At 42.7% G+C, this 19,294-nt stretch overlaps 1 protein-coding gene across 9 annotated transcripts in view; it reads right to left on the bottom strand.

Annotated features, from left to right (window-relative positions):
* Positions 1-1,964: 1,964 nt before the first annotated feature.
* Positions 1,965-19,294, bottom strand: part of tbc1d4 (TBC1 domain family, member 4) — a 30,515-nt gene continuing 13,185 nt past the window's right edge. Inside the window, exons 12-24 of one of the 9 annotated variants that reach the window (XM_047342707.1) lie at positions 16,777-16,991; positions 16,144-16,302; positions 13,263-13,420; positions 11,827-12,039; positions 10,568-10,570; positions 9,954-10,115; positions 9,495-9,653; positions 9,177-9,277; positions 8,942-9,085; positions 7,029-7,188; positions 6,677-6,846; positions 5,296-5,472; positions 1,965-4,722 (exon numbers count right to left, since the gene is read on the bottom strand). In XM_047342707.1, the coding sequence (XP_047198663.1) occupies positions 4,492-4,722; positions 5,296-5,472; positions 6,677-6,846; positions 7,029-7,188; positions 8,942-9,085; positions 9,177-9,277; positions 9,495-9,653; positions 9,954-10,115; positions 10,568-10,570; positions 11,827-12,039; positions 13,263-13,420; positions 16,144-16,302; positions 16,777-16,991 (2,052 nt within the window). In that variant the 3' untranslated portion in view covers positions 1,965-4,491. Of the gene's footprint in view, positions 4,723-5,295; positions 5,473-6,676; positions 6,847-7,028; positions 7,189-7,574; positions 8,286-8,941; positions 9,086-9,176; positions 9,278-9,494; positions 9,654-9,953; positions 10,116-10,567; positions 10,571-11,826; positions 12,040-13,262; positions 13,421-16,143; positions 16,303-16,776; positions 16,995-17,242; positions 19,212-19,294 lie in introns of those variants that run through there. The other 8 variants (XM_035175408.2, XM_047342712.1, XM_047342713.1 and 5 more) reach the window with 8 other exon arrangements.

Genomic DNA, 19,294 nt, shown 5'->3' with positions numbered 1-19,294 from the left:
CACTGATGCCACTCATCATGCTAATTTGAACGGGATGATATTTAATGGTAATGACTTGGATTTATACAGGCACCTGCAGGGCAGCTTCACAGAGTCATGAAGGCGAAGGTAAAGGAAATAAAACAAATGTCCTGTCACCATCAGTTCGCAGGCCCGGTGATGAGTTTGGATAGCAAACCCGTGTCCCAAGACAAAATAGGTTATGAGGTACAGGGGTGTAGTGCTGGGGGGTAAGCGCATGGAGGGATTTATAGGTGAGGAGGAGAATGTGTTGAAGGATGTAAAATTACATACATTTTACTTTTATATACTAAAGTGAATAGTGTTATTATCCTCTTTTCAAAAAACTGAGCTGCTAATGTGTAGATGGCCTAAACAAGTGTGTGCTCGAACGTGAACGTGGCCGACATATGGGCTAAAAACATGGTGTAAATAACGCAGTTTAGATTTGAATTAGAATGACGGAGTTTACGGACACTTGGATGACACCACAGGAGCAGTATGGAGGGATTTTATGTTTTTTTTCCTGTTGTTTTATTACGTTTGAAGAAGTGGTCACCATTTAATTCAATTGTATCGGATTTGGCTGCAACGCTGTTTACCCCTGAGTCTCCAAAAGTGTTGTGTGGACTCAGACACTTTACCCACCCGTCCATCAGCAGAGCAGATTATGAGTGAATTTTCATTGTTTTTGGTGAACTATCCCTTTAATGGTAATAATCTCTCTGGTTGCATTCCTTGCACCACCTTGATATATACTTGTACACTTGCACTCATCCATATTTGTACTTTGAATTGCCCTGCTCTAGTTTTGTGATTTACTGTTAACGTTGTTGTAGCGGTCTATTTACTAATTTCTTTTTAATTACTAATTTCCATGAAGTTTTGTGGAGGGGCGGAGCGTGACCCGAGGAAGAACCCATTCAAAGTTTGATCTGGAAAAATGAGGGGATGATGGATCTTTTTCATTTTCTTTAACATGGTGAGATCAAATATTTGCCTTGGCAAAGTTATGGGCTCTACAAGCACCCATATACTTTTTACTTCATTGTTTAAACCACTTATCCATTAGTTTTAGTTTCCTCTCAATTACTTGTAGCTGTTTCAATACTTTTATACTTTTATTTGCTAATTCAACAGCGTATACATTTTTTGCGTTTTCATTCTTCACCAAATCCTTTTTACATGAGCTCATTCAACATTCTTCCATTGTAGCTTTTTCACTTTTTAGGTTATATTTCAACATTGGCTGTCTCTTACTTTTATCTATTATTGGAATTCGTTTATAACCCTAGGTAACTATTTCAACAATTTAACAGTTTTTAGCTTCCTCATTATTTACAGCATACTTTTGACATTAGCTATTTCTACTGTTTATCTATAACTGTGTCTATTTTAGGAGTTTGTCTAGCCATGTATCTTACCATTTCAACAGTTTAACAGTTTTTAGCTTTTTACACCTTTTTGGGAATATTTTTAACATTCGCCATTTCTACCATTTAGGGTTTATGTACTGTCTATCCATTATTTGAGCCAACTTGCTGGGTAGTAGTAGTTGTCAAGTACCTTGGTTTGTTCTCAATGATCCACATCATCAAACCAGAGATATTTCTAATTTCACCCAATGGGCCAACAGCTCTTTTATCAGAAGTCAAGCATTTGATGACTCTAAATTTCATCCACAGCTGCTACTTCAGAAATATACAGTTTAAATGTTTCACACAACCTGCTGTGGATTTCCCCTCTGATAGCTGCTCCTCTCTCTCCCCAAGGCGTTAAAACAGCCTTTAAATAGAGATCTAAAACTGTTAAGGCCTACCCTGGCCTTTTATGTAATAATGCATCCACACAGACCCTTTCAGCTTGAGGCTGTGTCCTACACTAGGTGTGCTACCTTGTAGACCAGTAGGGGAACATGATTTCTTTATGAGAGCCTACCGGGCAGGAAGGACATTCAGACAGAAAACAAGGCAAGGTGAGGTTTATTGAAGTATTCATGACAGTTCCTGTGTGCAGCCCTCATGTTGACAGTCTGAAAACAGTGATATAAGCACTATTTAGTAGTCAGGACTCAGAGCACCTGATCTAAAATGAAGACCCTTCACTGACTACAACCAAGTGCTTTACATTAGATATCGACAAAACGGCCTCCAATCTCTGTTGATGGAGAATAAAGGCCAACATTCAGTTATGGCACTATAGAATAAGCTGAAGAAGAAATAAAAATCATGTAATAATGAGTATACAATTACAATTATTTTTTTAGTGTCAAGTTTTTACTACCAATATTTGGTATTTTCTTTCAAGCTTCTGTCTCCAAACCTAAAGAAGGCTGGACAGGTGTAGTGACAAAAAAGTTTTCGCATATAACGTACAACACATCACGGCATTTTTGGGTGAAATCATTCATTTCTCATTCATCCTTTCATTTTCGCAAAAGAGCAACCACATCTTTGGTTCAATGGTTAATTTCTGTTATGAACAAATACTCGACGTAAGCAGAAGGAAGGTAGGAAAGCTGTCAGCAGGCGTGTGTCCCACGTATCCTTCAACTGATTTCAAGACGAGCCGTTTGATATGTTTCACTTCCTGAAGCGTTGAGAGGATCCCTGCTGTTCGGAGGCCACCGTTTCTCTATTATTTATGAGAAGTTTGGTGCCAACTTTTTACATCATCACCTCAATAACCACAAGAGCATTTCCTGCTGACGGGGAACGTCAGGCCGCATTTATCAGCCCATCAAACTTTTGAGTCAATTAGCTCGCCCATCTTTGCAGAGTAGGCAAGTGCTGTGGGTGTATATGCAAAAAAAACACGCAAGGACTGCTGAACACAAACATGTTGCATTGCACGGCAGAAGGAGTCGGAGGATAAAAGTTTTCGACATGAATGTGTCACCACAACTTGTCACCAAGGACAGGACGTCTGACAGACATTTTGAGAAAGTATTCTTTGTTTTTCTTGATAGACATCACCTTGGTTTTAATGTTCGGGGGGGTTTTATGAAAGCATGGGCCTGTATTGCTTTCAATCAAGACCTGGCAATGGTGAATCAGACACAGAGGTGGGATAAAACAAAAGTGAGGAGAGAGCCAGGGACACTCTTTGAATTAATATAAACTGTCTGCTCCTACTCAGCCAGTTCACTGCTCGTGTTGTTTGTGTGTGTGTGTGTGTGCGCGCGCGCAGAGTATCTGAAATGTATCAAAAGGAAACTGAAACGTCTTTACGTGCTTATTTGCTTTGCAGTCTTGCTTCTCAACTAAAGCCCTTGAGTTTATGGCAAGTTTTGTACATGTGACAGAAATCAATGCAACTGCTGATATGTGTTGGGTTCAAATCTCGAGCCAGGCAACTGTAGCTGCTCGTCGTCCCACATTCAGTAGGAGACCTTCTGACAAATCTCGGGCCGGCAGAAACAAAAAGTCATAACGATTTTTCAGAACTGGAGCTTGTGATGTAAGCTACATTCAGACGGCCCCTCCACCTTCGTCTGTTTTTCGGTGCCTCCTGGGGGCGTGTGAACTCTTGCCTCAGTGGTGCTGCAACGAGGCGACACCGCGGTCAGTCACACAGGAAACTGAGAAGGCATGCGACATCACATCCTGCCTGAGCTTTGGAAGAAACACTTCCTCCTTAAAAAGCAGCGCAAGTAATAAAGACTCGACTCTCAAGTGACAGCATTGGGGCGGGGCTGAGAGATGAGCGGTGAGATACTGCGGCTGAAGTTCAAAAAAAAAAGAGAAAAATATGGAAGACGTGTGCCCAGGTGCCTCTGTGGAGAAAAGCAGAATAGAATCTATTTTACAATGATCTTTGGAGAGAAAAATACATTCACAAACATTTCAAGTGAATAAAAAGGTTATAACACAGCCATGTGATTAGCCTGAGGCAGAGTTTCCATCACACACACACACACACAAGAAAAACCACCGGGTCCTGGATCGCGCACACTGGTAATGGCTATACGTTGAACCTGAGGTCCAAATTGTTGACAGCAGGCACCTTCTGTTCCCTGCTCTGTGTTGCTACTGGTAGTAAATACATGAAGGCAGTAGTGAAAAAGGATTTGCAGAGGCAGACACATTGCTCACTTATGTCAATCACTTAGAAAATGTCCCTGTGATTACCAAGAGATGTGAACACGGAGGGATGCTGTGCATCTCACCTCCAAACTGGCAGTGAAAAAGATGAGAGAGAGCAGCAGCCCTGATGGAACAGTCTGTTCGCTAATGTGACTGAAGCCATCCTCCCACCACTCTTATTATCTGCTGACAAACATCACCTATACATTTTCCCATACAGGCTGCACGTCTCAAGTCCAGCCATCGCACATTTACAAGACGCCACCGCCGCTCTTGTTCAGCAGCAGCAGCACAACAAGAGCTGTGGAGCTGAGCAGCCCTCCACTTAAGCAGTCTCCATTTGTTCACTTCAGTCTTCCTTTTCTGAGCGTCTGCCCAGAGCAGCCAGGCAGCCCCCTGGTTGCCATCAGGGCTTCTTGGCTGCAGTTTTGGCTTTCCCGTTGGGTCCTGTTTTGATCTGGGTCATCTCCACATCTGTCAGGGTGTCGAGGGGAAGGCACGAGCGCATGCGTTCTATGGTCTTCTGGTGGGCTGCCTTCTCCTGCTCCAGAGAGCGAATCATGTGCTTCATTTTGCTCTCCCGAGAAAGGAAGGTCTCCATGCTGGTCTCAAGGGTCTGGATCTTCTGCCGCGCAGCCTGGAGGACACACACCATGTACCTCAGTAAATACAGGGGATGATACCAAGATTTCTAGCTCAGCAGCAACTAGCAACCAACACAAGTGTGACTTTGTTCTTTGATCCTATTTCAAAATCTCGACAATAAAGTGCAACCGAACATGATTATAGTGTAAATTATTGGCTTGTGTTGATAAAGAAACAAGTTCTAAACACCAGGATTCTGTTTGTCTTTGTCACATCAGAGATCAACTCTGTGACCTTCATTAATATGCAGAACGTGCACAGATTTACATGTTACCGATCAAAGTGACATAAGAATATTTCAACGTGTATAAAGCAGTAAATTCCTTTGTCTTTCTCTCGCTCTAAATGTGTTTTTAACTTATGTTTTAGCGCCATCTATGGGCAGTCTGAGACACTACCAGTGGCAGCTGTGGAGATGTGTAAACTCACCAGTCCATCATGACATTTACACACAACATCTCTCAATGATGTAGCTTTGAAATAATAGATATTATTTACAATTTAGTTTTTTCCCCAAATCACTGATGTGGCGGCTGATAAAAAGATTTATTTTTCTCTTCTTTACCTGAAGTTTTTCTAAAAGGTCCATGTTCTGTTTCTTCAGCTGAGTGTTCGTCTTTTCAAGTTTCTCGAGCCGGTCAGAGTCATCGGGCAGCGGCCCGGCCTCGATCATCTCATCCTGAAGGACGTGGTACTCCACCTCGTACGCATGAAGCTGCTTGGAGATGTCCATGTCCATTACCTGGTAAACAGAAGGTCACACGGGCAGACAGATGCCATCAGTTATATATAGTTATAAGGTTAAAGGACATTTTGCTGTATAGAGAGAAAACTCATCTTGTTAAATCTCTGGAAAAGACCTGTTCAAGGGATATGGATGCACTGGATGACATGTTGCTTCATTACCATGAACACACAAACTGTAGTTTATTTTGAGTCAATCACACATTACACTGTTCTTCTGCTGCTGCACTATTTACTTGTGGGCTTTTCCTAAAAACTACAGTGCCCAGGTGTCTTAGGTAATAAGCTTTTTTTTAATTTTAAATACATATTTGTGAACAATTTAAAAATATTTAATTCTTCACTACAAACAAATGGGTTTTGGGCTGAGGGCCACATGTAGGCTGGGGAAGCCGAAAACTACTGAGGGAGGAACTGACCCAGCACTTTCATTTGATTTGTTGACAGAACAAAAAATGTACAATACAGCCAGCTTCATATTGGTATTTATTAATTTGCTGGATAATATTTGTAGAATTTACTCACATACAAATTTGAAAAACTCAACACAAAAAAAGTTATGCCAGTGGCTGAACAAATACTACAATAACACTTTTGCTTGTTTCTGAGCCCGACTCAAACCCGACAGGCGTGCTGTTTTTCCCTGAACCTGACCCAAATCCGACATTTTCACTAATTAGAGGCAGATGCAGAGTAAAATTAGACGTCAGATTGTAAGTAGACATTACCGAACCCAACCCGTCCTGAGCCTGAATAGCATTTAGAATTTGTTTCCCCCCAACCAACTGGTCCTGACGGGCTCAGGTATCCACACACAAGCAGAGCAATCTCTCTCCTATATACTGTGACAGCACATTACATTTAATTGCCGTTGATTAAGTTTTATTTGCATTAAATCTGAAAATAAAAAGTCTCATGTGGTTTCGATCTGCTCTCCTCTCCACATTAGGCCACTGTGCAGTATGTGATCTGACAGAGCCAATGACGGGTATGGATGAAATAGGTTTATAGCTTTGTCTTGAAATTGATTCAGTTTAACTACACTATAAGAATATCATGAGTTGCATTTTCCACCATCACAAGAAACGAGCAGCTTTTAACCGGTGGCCAATCATCCACTGAGGATTACCTTTACACGGCTCACTGGGCTTTATTATTTGTAAACCTGAGAGTGTTTTTCCTATTAACTTTGCACTTTGTACCTTTGCAATGGTCTGCTCCATCTGCGTCTGACTGAGGTTGGGAAGTGTCGTTTTCAGATAGTCCACGATGCTCTCGAAGCCGTCGCACTCCACTATCTCCCCCTCATGGCTGCTCAGCAGACAGAGGGCCACTTTAAAGATCGCTTCAGTCCCCTGGGCAAACACAAAATCTGAAGAAAGACACCAAAAAAACCACAAAGACACAAAAAATAAAAAACTGAATATTTCACACATTTCACCTTTAAGTTGTAACTGTTTTACGAGGCTGTTTAAATATAAACCTCTTGTATTGTGCTGACAAGCATTTGTGTGTGCGTGAGGAAACACAGGAGCCATTGTTCTAAAAATATACCAAAGATGCGGGACACAAAGCCGAGGGGGAACTGTGAGGCGAAGAGGGTGAGGAACCACGGCGCGGCGTAGAGACTCGGGCAGATCTCGTGCTCCTCGAAGTGATTGTACAGCTCGCGGTGGTAGTCATGCAGCAGTCTGGAGAGCTGGTACATCTGAACCTGAGGGAACATGGACAGCGTGCACAGACATAAACACACAAAACTAAATAACACTCATACAGGTCAAAACATGCTCGGCTACAACACACTGGTAAATCAGGATCTGCCGGGGAGAAAGAGTTTAAAGGGCGATCTGAGTATTATACTTGCTGTCAGATGAACCTTTGCCCAGGCAGAGAGCGCATGTTGTTTTAAAGACTTGCTCAGACACCTCCCAAGGCCCAAAGAATTTGATGAGTTATACGGACACTCTGACAACTGACAGTGATCAGGGAGCAGTGAAACGCACAGCGAACAGAAACGAGAAGCAGAAGTGAGGTCGAGCCAAAACAAGCCTGTTAACACTCTTACGGTTTCCTGACGGTTAGAAATAACACGAGTAATACCTTCACGTCCTCCAACTCAACCATTCAAGAGAAATGGCAAAAAGACGTCCCTGTTCTTTGAGAAAACGTTTTGGACTGGTTCTTAAAAGGAGCACAACTGCGACTGTGCTGAGAGAAGCAGGATCTGGCAGCGTGGCTAAATGCTTACCTGACGCAGATTAAACATTACCACGCCCGCCGAGGATTTCAGCCCAGTGAGGTGATGTTTAACAGGGGCTGACAGAGCAGGCAGGTGTGGTTTCAGAAAGAGGTGGAGACACTCGACTACTGTTTGCTGTGGATTACTAACAACCCACAGAGGTGAGGGGGGGGGGCTTTTTACAGCAGGCAGTTGAGAGATAAAAACTCAATGTGCAGTAAGAGTCCGGTAAATAGGTTATAAACCTACATATACAACTAGAATGGCACTCAGTGGAGCCAGAGCCTGACAGTAAATTCAAACAAGGCTTATAAGTAAGGCACATTACATTATCTCAGCTACACACTGGTGGTAGTTACAGGTGTGTAGCCGCCTGAAAACCAGGGTGAAACCCTATGAAACCACATTTAAATCGGCTAGTTACATATTTTTATATGGATCTGCAACAACTTTGACACTCCACAAATTGGTGAAAATATTTTTTTAAAAGTCTTGACTCCACCACTTTGTTAGATAGTTTTGATGGAATCCTGCTGACAAACTGACCAACAAACCAACGAACAAACAAAAAACGTAACCTCCTACAAAGAGGAACCATTCGAATCAGCCCGCATCACCTCCGCCAGACGACACTGCAGCAGAGGCAGCAGTGTAATCTTATGGGGCCGACTTCTCGTTGAGCGAGACATGTGTAATGTTGCCAGACTCTTAGCACAGACCCAGAATTTAATTTGAGCCTTTTATTGGCTAAAGAAGGACCTTTAGTGGACATTTTGTGGACTGTTGCAGTCAAAACAGAATTCCCTTTAAATCACCATGTTCTGACTCTTTACATGATTATATATATATATATATATATATTGTATAATAATATATTAATCTGAACTCCAATGCTTCCTTAACTCTGCGCATATTTTTCAAGAGAAGAACTACAATACTGGGGAAACTGTACGTTACCGTTTAATCTTATTACCCTTTGGTCATAACTTTGCATCGCTGTTTATCACTGTATCCTTTTTATAATCCTAGTGGCTTCGATGTTGAGAGAATTTCTTTTTGCATATGAACAAGAGGACAGCGCTTAATACAACAGTCTATTTTTTAAAAGTCTGTTGAAAACAATACATCAATCGTAAACCCTGAATTATCTTGTTGGGAGTTTTGTTTCCACAGAGTAATTCATAAAAAAATCGAACAAAACGTTAAAGAGGCCCATCCATCCACCGACCTGCAAAGAGACCATGTCGGGTCTGTACTGTCGCCTGATGCCGAGGTCGTACATCAGGAACTTCAACATGTCAAAGGCCTGTTCTTCACTCATGTGCAGCAGCAGGACTCCAGCCACAAAGCTGATTCCCTGGCAGTAGCCGACCTGTGCGGCACAGAGAAAACATTTTTCATGACACACCCCACACTGTGGCCTTGCGGTGATTTACTGTGGGGAAGGGGATTACAGTGTGTACCTCTGTGTCCAGCAGAGAGTAGGCTTTCAGGAGGTTGTAGAGGGAGAGCTGCCCTGCACCCAGCTGGGCTGAGAAGTACTGGTGGGTGGGGAAGGTCCTGCCTGAGGAGGGGGACACGAGATATTCAGTAAATGTGAGGTTTCTGTGAGATTTCAACGTGACAAGAAGAGGCACTGGGGAGGATTTCATAACGTGTTGTCATTCAAGTTCACCCCCAACTACAAGTACGAATAATCCTATGACACAGATTTTCTATTTATAGAGCTGAGGCTGAAGCTGTCTTAAAATTTCAAAAGTTATGTATAATCCTGTGCACACCTAGATCCACCAGAATGGAGTGCTGCTGTGCGGTGAGCTGCTTCAGGAGATCCTGGTAAGGTGTGTCCGGGGCGTGGTGACGCTGGGGGAGTCTGTTACGCAGCCGGTGCTGATGGGAAAGGAGCAGCCAGACCTCCCCATGCCTGCTCTTTGGAATACCTGCACACAAATATGAAGATTACATATGGTCAGTGGCGGATTAAGGATTTTCCTCAATCAGGAGCCAAAAACGCAGCCACCAAAAAGCGTAGGAAAAAAAAAGATCAACAAATCGTCATATTTATTGGGACAGGGGAAACCTCAGGGGCCAATCTGATGTCAGCTTGTGCCAGTAGCCCCCTGGCCCCTCCCTTGGAACCACCAGTCCATATGGTCATTCAAAACCCCAGGTGTTCACTGGATCAGGAATCATGCCTTCACTTCCCATTCCTCTGACTTTCCTGCACACACATCGTTCACCTTGGCAGACAGCGCGATACACCTCCTCCTTGTCTTGCAGGACCGTCGTTCGGCCGGGGGCTGTCAGTTTTCTCTCCCACAATGCCTGTGCATCTTTGGAGCACTGGCCCACTTCCTGGTAGTCCAGCTTCATCTTGCGGATGTGCAGCTCATCTCTGCTCGCTGCAGCGCGACAGTCGCCCGAAAAAGAGAAAAGGAGATGAAACAGATGAGAGGAACATATTCAACGTCATCTCGTCAAATAAGATCCTCTTGTCGTCCCAGAAAATCAAGACTAGCAAAGAAGGCTGCACTAGAAAAGCACAAAGCCCTTCTGTTTGTTTTGTTGCCTTTGTAGCTGATTAAATGACGAATAACAACATCTTATGTCACCAGTTGTCATGGGAAGACTACACAAGCCAAAATACCCACATTAACACCAGTATCTTTATTAAGCTGAAAACATGATGGAGAAGCTACATCAGTGGAGAGAGATACAACAAACTACCATAAAGCACGATCGTCCCTGAACATGCAAACAAAATAAGCAGAATCGAATTCATTTAAAAACCAACACCCAGAGTCATGCAAAGCACCTGACTTCCATCCCAAGGGCTTCTTCTTATATCTCTTACCTTCTATTGAAAAGCTTTATTCACTGTTAGGTTCTCAGACCAGCATTGGTGTCATAGTAGCAAACAAAAGGAAAGAGATGTGTTGGTATAAAGAATCATAAAGACGACGAGCAGCTGCATCCCAAAAAACTCTTCTGTCACTCCTACTTTTCTCCGGGTGAAAGAACTTGATTAAAATCAAGATTATGAAATAAATGCTAGATGGAGTAACACGGCATTTGGTGGAGGGATGATCAGGGGGTGGATCCAGGATTTTGTATTTCACTCTCTTTAACAATGTGAAATAGGACGTTTTTCAACATTTTTCTTAATTTCACATAGAATAATTCAAGGATCTTGATGGAAAAAAATCTGCCACATTTAAGGGACTGGTATTAATATTTATGAATATTATAGTTTTTAAGAGGAATGCCGGGCCTTGACGGGAAACCTTGGAGGTGCTCTGTCTTTTATCAGTTACAAAGTAGAGTTGTTTATTTCATGCGGCTACTTTTTAAAGATCCCTTTTTAATGTAAAAAGGTAGATAGTCAACTTCTAACATCCTCTCCTTCCTACTCCTGCTCTTGTTTTTAACTTCCTGTTGAGAGTGGAGTGGTTGTGAGGGATAGGAGGAGACCATTAATATCTTAGGCCAGTAGAGGGGAGTGTTTTTACAAAAGCTGCTGTGCATCATGTCATTCTATTGAAGTCTGAAATATTAACACTGTTATGGTGGTTTTCTCATGAAGGAGAATTAGTTTCACGCACTTCATCTACTGAATGCATGGATGTTTGTGTATCTGCATGTGTTGAAATGTGTGTCACTGTCACAACACCACAACGTGTCGCTCTAAATATAACCGTGCTCCAGAATCCAAAACCAACATGGCAGCATTTGACTTCTGACCATAAACAGAAATGAAAAGCTTAAAGAGTCGCCAACGCTGTAGCTTCTGTCCCCGTCCACACTCATAAAGCATCAGTTGGCAACAACAAGACTTTAAGTGTGAGAGCGTGTCGTGATGAGTGAGTGTGAACATTTTACGACTGTAATAAATATCTTCACAGGCAGATAAATCTCAACAGTAAGACCCAGTGTGAGCAGCTGCAGCCCCATGACACAGTATAAAATCCACCAGTGTCTGCACACAAACAAATGCACTGAACATCAAATAATCCAATCACAACAAGACTGCAGACATTTTGTTCTTCCCGTTTGTTTTTCATGTGACCTCATGTTATTATAGTTATTATGTGCCCAACAGTGACTGATGCTTACCCTCCAGTCTCTGGTTCTCCTTCTCCATGCGCAGCAGAAGGATCTGCTGGTGGATGGCGGTCTTCCACAGGCCCCGGTAGTCCGCGGCCGTCTTCTTAGGCCGCTCCCCGGACAGCGGGCCGCCCGTAAACGGCAGCGGACGCCCAAAAGGGTCCAGTCCAGAGATGGAGTTGCTGGGAGAGAGAGGCAGCAGCTCTCTGGCATCACAGTGATCTAAAACACAAAAAGCATAAAACATCAACAGAGAGTACACGTGGAAAACACCGCTTCAACTCAACGATCATAAATAATGATGCGTAATATGAAAGACCTTGTCTGCAATAATGAGTTCACAAAGAATAATCACCCAACCCTGCAACAGCAGTTGGACCATTTAGCAGCTACAGAGCCAGATATTTTTCTCTGACGTCTTGTGCAATGTACTGCATATCTGATGTGTGGTGTCTTTTTAAGAATCTTTGTAGGAATCTTTGATGGGATATTTATAGGAATTTGTTTTTTCTAAGTGAAATCCTCTCTTCTTTCCGCGCTCCCAAATAAATAAATAAATAGTAAGGTGCACAGAGTGGAAAAACACTGCACGCTCAGAAACTCAAAAGCAGCGAGCAAACTTCACTCAATAAGCTGTGTGACCTATGACCTTTGCAAAAACGGCACATCAAGAACACAGTCAGCGTGATTCATTGCTTCATCTTTTCACCGCTGCATCATGATATGGAAATTTTGCCACTTGCTATTTTGTTGGCATTATTATTTGCTCGTTTTGTTATTGAAAAAACACTTTTTGGGATCCTATGTGGACTGGTCTGTGCTATTATAGGGGAAACACTGTATTAGTTGTGTAAAGCTCTTTGGATACAGACAAATTAAATATGAGGACAGGAGCTTTACAAAAATAAAAATAGGTTGTTCCGATTCAGTTGTTGTTGTCGTTGAAAGCATGTCACCAGATATTTTGCAGCATCATCACTTTAATTCTAATTTGTCTGAACCCGGTGCACCACTGCTCTGTTTAAAAGAGCAACATGTTCTATCAAAATGAAATCAGAAAAAGCAAGACTTGTTGAATAATCGGTAAGCCGAGATGTTTTTAGATTAGATGATCTTACATTTCTCTAGAATTCCCTGGGTACGCTGAGAAAGCCTAATAAACTGGTCACGGCAACAGGGAGGAGGATCAGTTTCACAAGCTCCTTCATCAGTGTTTTTCCTACAAGGTTGAATTGTGAAAATCCTTCTTTTCTTTCTACCCTTCCTGATTTTCACGTGTATGCATTTAAATATGAAGTCAGATGTTTCAAAAAAGTAATTTCCCACAAAAACCAAGCGCTCCTTCTGCCTTGTACTCATCTTCTATGCACTTGTGGATTATTCAGAGCTTGTTCATTGTGCATCATGTTGTGTCTCGCCTGAGCTGTTGGATTGTGTTACCAGACCTGGGTGTTGCATGGATGCAGATGGCTTGTTCATAGGCGAAGCGACCCTCAGGAAGATCTTCTGCCTCCAGGAGACCCTGCGTGGGGTCGGGGGGAGACCTCCGCTCACCGAGTCGTTGCTGCACCCAGACAAGGTCCTCTTCCTGCCCTCCCCATTGCTACGAGAGAGGACGGCAGCGTCAGCAGGTGTCGGCTTACATCAACTCTCCTTCAGCACTTTCTTACAAATGCACACACACGCACACACACCTTTCAACACATGAGCAAGCACACATCTAATCTCTGACACAGGAAACCTTATACAAGCTTCTCATCCAAGCAGATGGGAAGCGGTCGAGATGAATCTTAAACATACTGATAAAAAAACATGTGCCAGGTATTGACTGATTCCCAGTTTCCATGTTAATGAAGCAGCAGTTCACAGTTAGTGTGTAACACGACAACAAACATCGGCCACAGCTGAGGCACATGCAGGCGTTTCCGTCGTCTGCAAGAAAAGTTGCTTCTATTAGTAGAGAAGAAGACTTGGTGAAGAAGCTCGTGGGGTTACTGTTGCTGTGTGCAGAGCCTTTTAAAATGCGTTAAAAATAAATAGGATTAAGCAAAACACTTGGTCAGAGCTCAGGCGAATCTTAAAGGGCCAGTTTTGATGGTGCAACAGCCACAGTTAAGTGTTTGCTTACATGTGAGTCTCTGGGAAGTCAGCCTGCTATTTGCGTTAGCATACTACAAGTGTGCTGCTTTCGGTGAAAGAGTCAGAAAGTTACATAAAATACACCCCCACTATTATGCATATTAGCGTTCTTTACATTTGTGGTGTATTAAGAGTCAGGTACTATTTTTTGCACCATGCAACTACTGACCATCTGTCCTGAATCAACAAGAGTTCAGTGACCACAAAAATACATTACATTCTTTTTGCAATGACAAGACTTTTAGTGTCACAGGTGACACTTTAGATCATAATGCAGTTGTCTGAAAAGTGAACCATATCAATGTTGTTCTGTTCCTCAGTCTCTTCCTCTCCTATTGTTTTTTCCTTATTTTATACCAGTGCACTTTGCAAGAGCTCGTAAACATCAGTGAAATGAAAGAACACATATTTGTTATATTATGCATTTGTATGAATAAATACATTGAAGTGTTTGCCCTGAAGATTAACATAAATCATTTTGGTTGACTCAACACTCTGCATGCACACATCACAAAAACAGAGCTTTTAAAATTTTAAATAAAATCAAGAAATGTCAGTAAATTATTTATATTTTCAATAATTTCCTTCTATTAAAGAAACAAGGTTTTTGTGTCCCTCACTGAAGTTTACTCGATAGTTACAGTAGATACGAAGCTAGGTCAGAACAAAGGAGCCTGTCCGATCATGTGGAAAAACAGGAAGTGACCTCTCGTTGAGACAAATGTCCCTGACACAACAATCTTTTTGCACAATTTTCCGTTCTGCACATTCACCACTGCCTCTTGAGCAGATTTGAATCCCTCACTTGACTTCTTGCATGACCACGTATTGTTTTTTCCTGTCGGTCAAGTCAGGGAGAAAGTCACCGGGCAAAATTTATAGTGCAACCGAAAACAAACCTCCTTGCAAACATGTTGACATATTCAGAGTGAAACACCCAGTAGGTCGAGGCTTTGCATCATCTCGTCTTTTACACCTGCTTTAATTCATGGTCACAGGAAACATGCACCGAAAAAGAATTTCTGGATGTTTCTGCTGCATTATCGATCAAAAATGCTCAGGCACAGCTGTCGTGTGGAAATAACATTTAACAATTGGTCGACTCCGCTGAACCTCATCTATAATGGAGATGTTGACCTTTACTTCCTGCCATCCACACACCCAGACCCTGTGGAGGCCGCGTAAGGAGAGCAGATCTGAACCAGGCACACCACAGTATGTTGTGTTTTCCTGAACATACTACTGCAGCCGATTTAACATCCGCTGATGTGAGCTCTTCACAGATGTATTGGTTTTTGCCGTTTTCGATATGTGCCGGTATTCATTTTCTTATTTTACAGAATACACATGACGGAAAAGATTTACATTTATGTTTATATTTTACAAAAAGAAGTATTTTTCTTTTCTTAATTCAAGTGCCACTCTTTTCATTTATAGTTGTTTATAATAAAGTTTATGGTTGAACTGTAAAATATCAAGCCTCAATTACTTTTCTTTGCCATAAGGGTTTAATAAAGACATCTTAATAATCATTCCCATTTTTTTATAAATTACATATATCAGTCAAAATATTGATAATGGTAACATTTTGGTCCCTAATATCGGTACCAGCATCGACCTCCAAAGATCCATATCAGTCGGGTAATAGATACTATATTAGTTGATTGATTATTGTAGCTGAACATTGACTGCAACCTTTCAAAAATAAAGGCATTACTGAAATGAATCAACATGATGCTTAGTGAAGCAGCTCTACAGCACAGTGAATGCCACTGGTCAGGAAGAGTGATAGCAAAAGTGTGAAATGTCGATATTAGAGGCTGTAAATCCAGGTTAAAAACAGTTTTGCCGTGCAAACAACGATTCACGTTCACATGCATATGCAAGAGGGGAGGGGGGTTTATCAGCATCCCCTTCTGCTTCTGAGTGAGGAAGCAAGAGGGCAGGTCCGGCTGCAGAGACGAGGGAGAAAAACAAGCTGGAATATCGCGAATAAAAAGTTGCTGGTGATAGACAGGAAGAGAAGATACAGGAAAAAGAAAAAAAAAAGCTGAGTGTTAAAATGTTTGACAGCCAACATTCCAGCAACGAATAGTCCGTCCCTCCCACCCATCTCATCCCCTCTCATTTCTCTGGTCGGTGCACTTGGGTCTAAGCAGGGGGGCTCGTCTGAGCGCCCCCTCTCACCTCTTGAGGCTCCCACTGTCTGCCAGGGAGCTCAGGGAGCCCAGCGAGCCCTGGTAAAAGCTTTTCAGGAAAGTGGGGGCGGAGAAGGAGGAGGGGAGGCTGAAGGAGGCCGAGGACTCGCTCTCCGAAACGCTGCGCGTTCTCGAGACGGCCACGGGACTGGGCGAGCCGAACATGAAAATGCGCACAAATGAAAAAACAAACATTACACAAAAGAAAAGAGCCTTCTGGTCGGAGCACAGAGGAACTCATGAGGGATCAAAACAGAGGCAGGAAACGTGTGATGCTATTGTTTTGAGGAGAGCGGAGCAGGAGGTAAAGAGATTGAGGACTGATCAAAGTGCTGCAAACGGATTACAACGTCTGTGTGTGCATCAGAGGTCAAATAAATATTTAGTTAGTGACTGAAAGAAAAGCCAACAGGTCCTGGTTTTTTTCAGCAAAGTTAGCATTAGCCATGTCTTCAAACAAAACACAACAGCTCATCCTTGTGGAAAAACTTTTAGCACAATTCACTCAGCAAAAGATCAACTGCAGCAGCTTTTCCAAAGAGAAGCACATTCTGCATCCCTGACTCTCACACATGGAGCAATGCAGTGACTGATGCAAATTGTGATGCAAAGTGTCCGTTACCTGCTCTGCAGCAGCTCCGGGGCAACAGAGTGCTGCCTGCGGAGCGGCGCCTGTTTGCTCTGACAGGCCGGCTGCCCCTCGAAGGAGATGCGTTTCTTCACAGGTGGATGGCTGAAGGTGTGGGCGCGCCGACGGAACTGCAGGCCGCCTTCCGGGTCCTCGTCGGGGAAGGCGGTGGGGGAACCTGGAGGGGAGTGACCAGGAGACTCCTCATCCTGCTGAGGAAGAGAGAAAGATGTCAGTAAGACCTGTAAAAGCAATTTATTAATTATATGTAATGTGATTAGATTTTCTGATGCATCTGTTTTTGAAGTTGAAAAACACATCATCCAAATTCAGCTAAAGTATTCAGTTTAGCTCTGCAGGTCATAACCTGGATATAAGTTAAATTCAAAGAATTCAGATTGAAAATCATCCTACGCGTCTAAATACAAACAACACACTCGTGTTACGGGTCTGCACTCACCAAACCAATGAAACCCCACAGCCAGACTCATTCCAGGTTCAACTTTCCTCTCAACACTGTCGCCTCACGCCTGGCAGTGCACAACTCCCACATCTATTGTATTCTAATGGACGACGTCCTGTGACTCAAGGTATCGCACGCGATTGGTGGGGAGGATCTCTGCAACTCAACTCCACATGAAAACCCTCCAATCCCCTCCCATCATGCTTTTAGAGACTGCCCACTCCACGACACCACATGACAAGAGACACTCAGAGACTTATTGTGCGCCTTCTATCTATATATATAGAGAGAGAGAGAAATAAAAAAATCTAATCATCACATTGCAGAAGGTCTGTTCATCTGTTGCACTGTCAGCTGAATGTCTTTGTTTTTGTGATTGTACATTTGAGGAAGCTGTGATGAGACGAAGTGGCTCAGACGCTCGTGCAGCGCGTTGCGTCCAATGACAGAGTGAAGAAGAGGAAGCCAGGACACACACACAGCTTAGCAGACGCACAACTGCACATCCTGACTTGAATTTCCTGCCTGGTGAACAGACATCCTGACACAAGTCCCCAGATGACAACTCTGGGGACACAAGTCCCCAGATGACAACTCACTCACTTAATTACAACAAGGCAGACGACATTCTTCTTACGTCAGGAATATAACAAAGCAGGAGCACAGGTGAGCCTTGAAGGCGTCAGATTCTCTTTACGAGTAGTTACACTTACTGTGTAATGGAATAAGTGTTGATTCTGCATAGAAACAGCAAAAGGGGGACGTCTTCGACTTAGACAGGCTGCGTATGAAATGAACACTATATTTGCTCTTCCTAAGTGGGATTGTGTTTGTCTGGGTCTCAATGACTGAGTGATTGGACTTAAGTAAATCTGTAAAAGCCAGTACTGTATCTGGTAAGAAGTGTAGCAGCTTCATAAAATCCCACATCACGTCTAGCTGCCACTTGAATTGTGAATTATTTCCCTCACTTGGCGGAAAATCTGACATAACATGACAGATGCAAAGTAAAAGTCATGTGACAAGCTGGGAGCCTGTCTGTTTCATGTCTGAGTGCGTTTCTCGTCATTCTTAAAGGGAAACTCCACTGATTTTACACATCAAAGTCTGTTTACAGTTGTTTTTTTCTCCTCTGGATGTAATCTCATTATGTGCGTATTTCTGAATGTCTTATCTATCTTACATGTCACCATTTTTATCACTATTTTTACTAATTATAACAAACAAACAAAAACATTTATCTCCAAAAATATATAAATACAATCCATTTTTGTTCAAATCTGCAGCAAATCACACACACTCAGTCCCGAAAAACATCGGGCCTGACATTTTTCATCAACATCCATGAATTGTTCTCTGAAAAATCAAGGAAAATTTGGAACACGCCCTTAAGAGATCTCGCAACGCTAAAGAAAGTGAAAAACAAATCCTGGATCCACCCCCTGGTGCAGATCCCGACCCAGACCTCACCCTTGTAACAAGTTTTGCACAATAAAAAAAGCAGAGCTCTGCAGCCTGCACCTCATCTCTGCTTGAGGCTACATACAAGCCGCTACTGCAAGACAAACACGCCCGAATCAATGACTTGTCATAGAGAGTTGCATTGTAGGTAATGTAGGAACAGTGCTTAGCTCAGAGAGAAAAACATGTGTCTGTTCTGCTGCATTGATTTTGATCTTTTTCATTTAAAACCATGAGTCTCTCAACCCCATCATGACTGACGGGGAGTCGGTGGGACGACATCACACCTTCACTGCACATTCTGCACAGCAGTGACACAGTGGAACCAACAACCCCAAATGGTTCACTGACACTTCTGTAAACACACAAACTCTCTCAATGCCGCACGATTCTGTCTTCAGGAAAACTGTGTGAGAATAAAACAGATCAGAATCATGTATCCGTGTGAGAACAGCTCTCATGACAGCCTCCCTCTGCTGACATTGATAAAAGTGAAAGAGTTGGATGTAACAGCTGGAGGATGACATGCTTTCAAAAAGGTGAGAATTCCCAGAGTCCCCTGAACGAAGCTCCCAGAATTCTCTGGTT

The sequence above is a fragment of the Hippoglossus stenolepis genome, chromosome 13, assembly GCF_022539355.2.
Source record: "Hippoglossus stenolepis isolate QCI-W04-F060 chromosome 13, HSTE1.2, whole genome shotgun sequence".
Classification (NCBI taxonomy): domain Eukaryota; kingdom Metazoa; phylum Chordata; class Actinopteri; order Pleuronectiformes; family Pleuronectidae; genus Hippoglossus; species Hippoglossus stenolepis.
The sequence above is the reverse complement of the archived record's forward strand: the minus strand, read 5'-3'. Positions and strand labels throughout refer to the sequence as shown.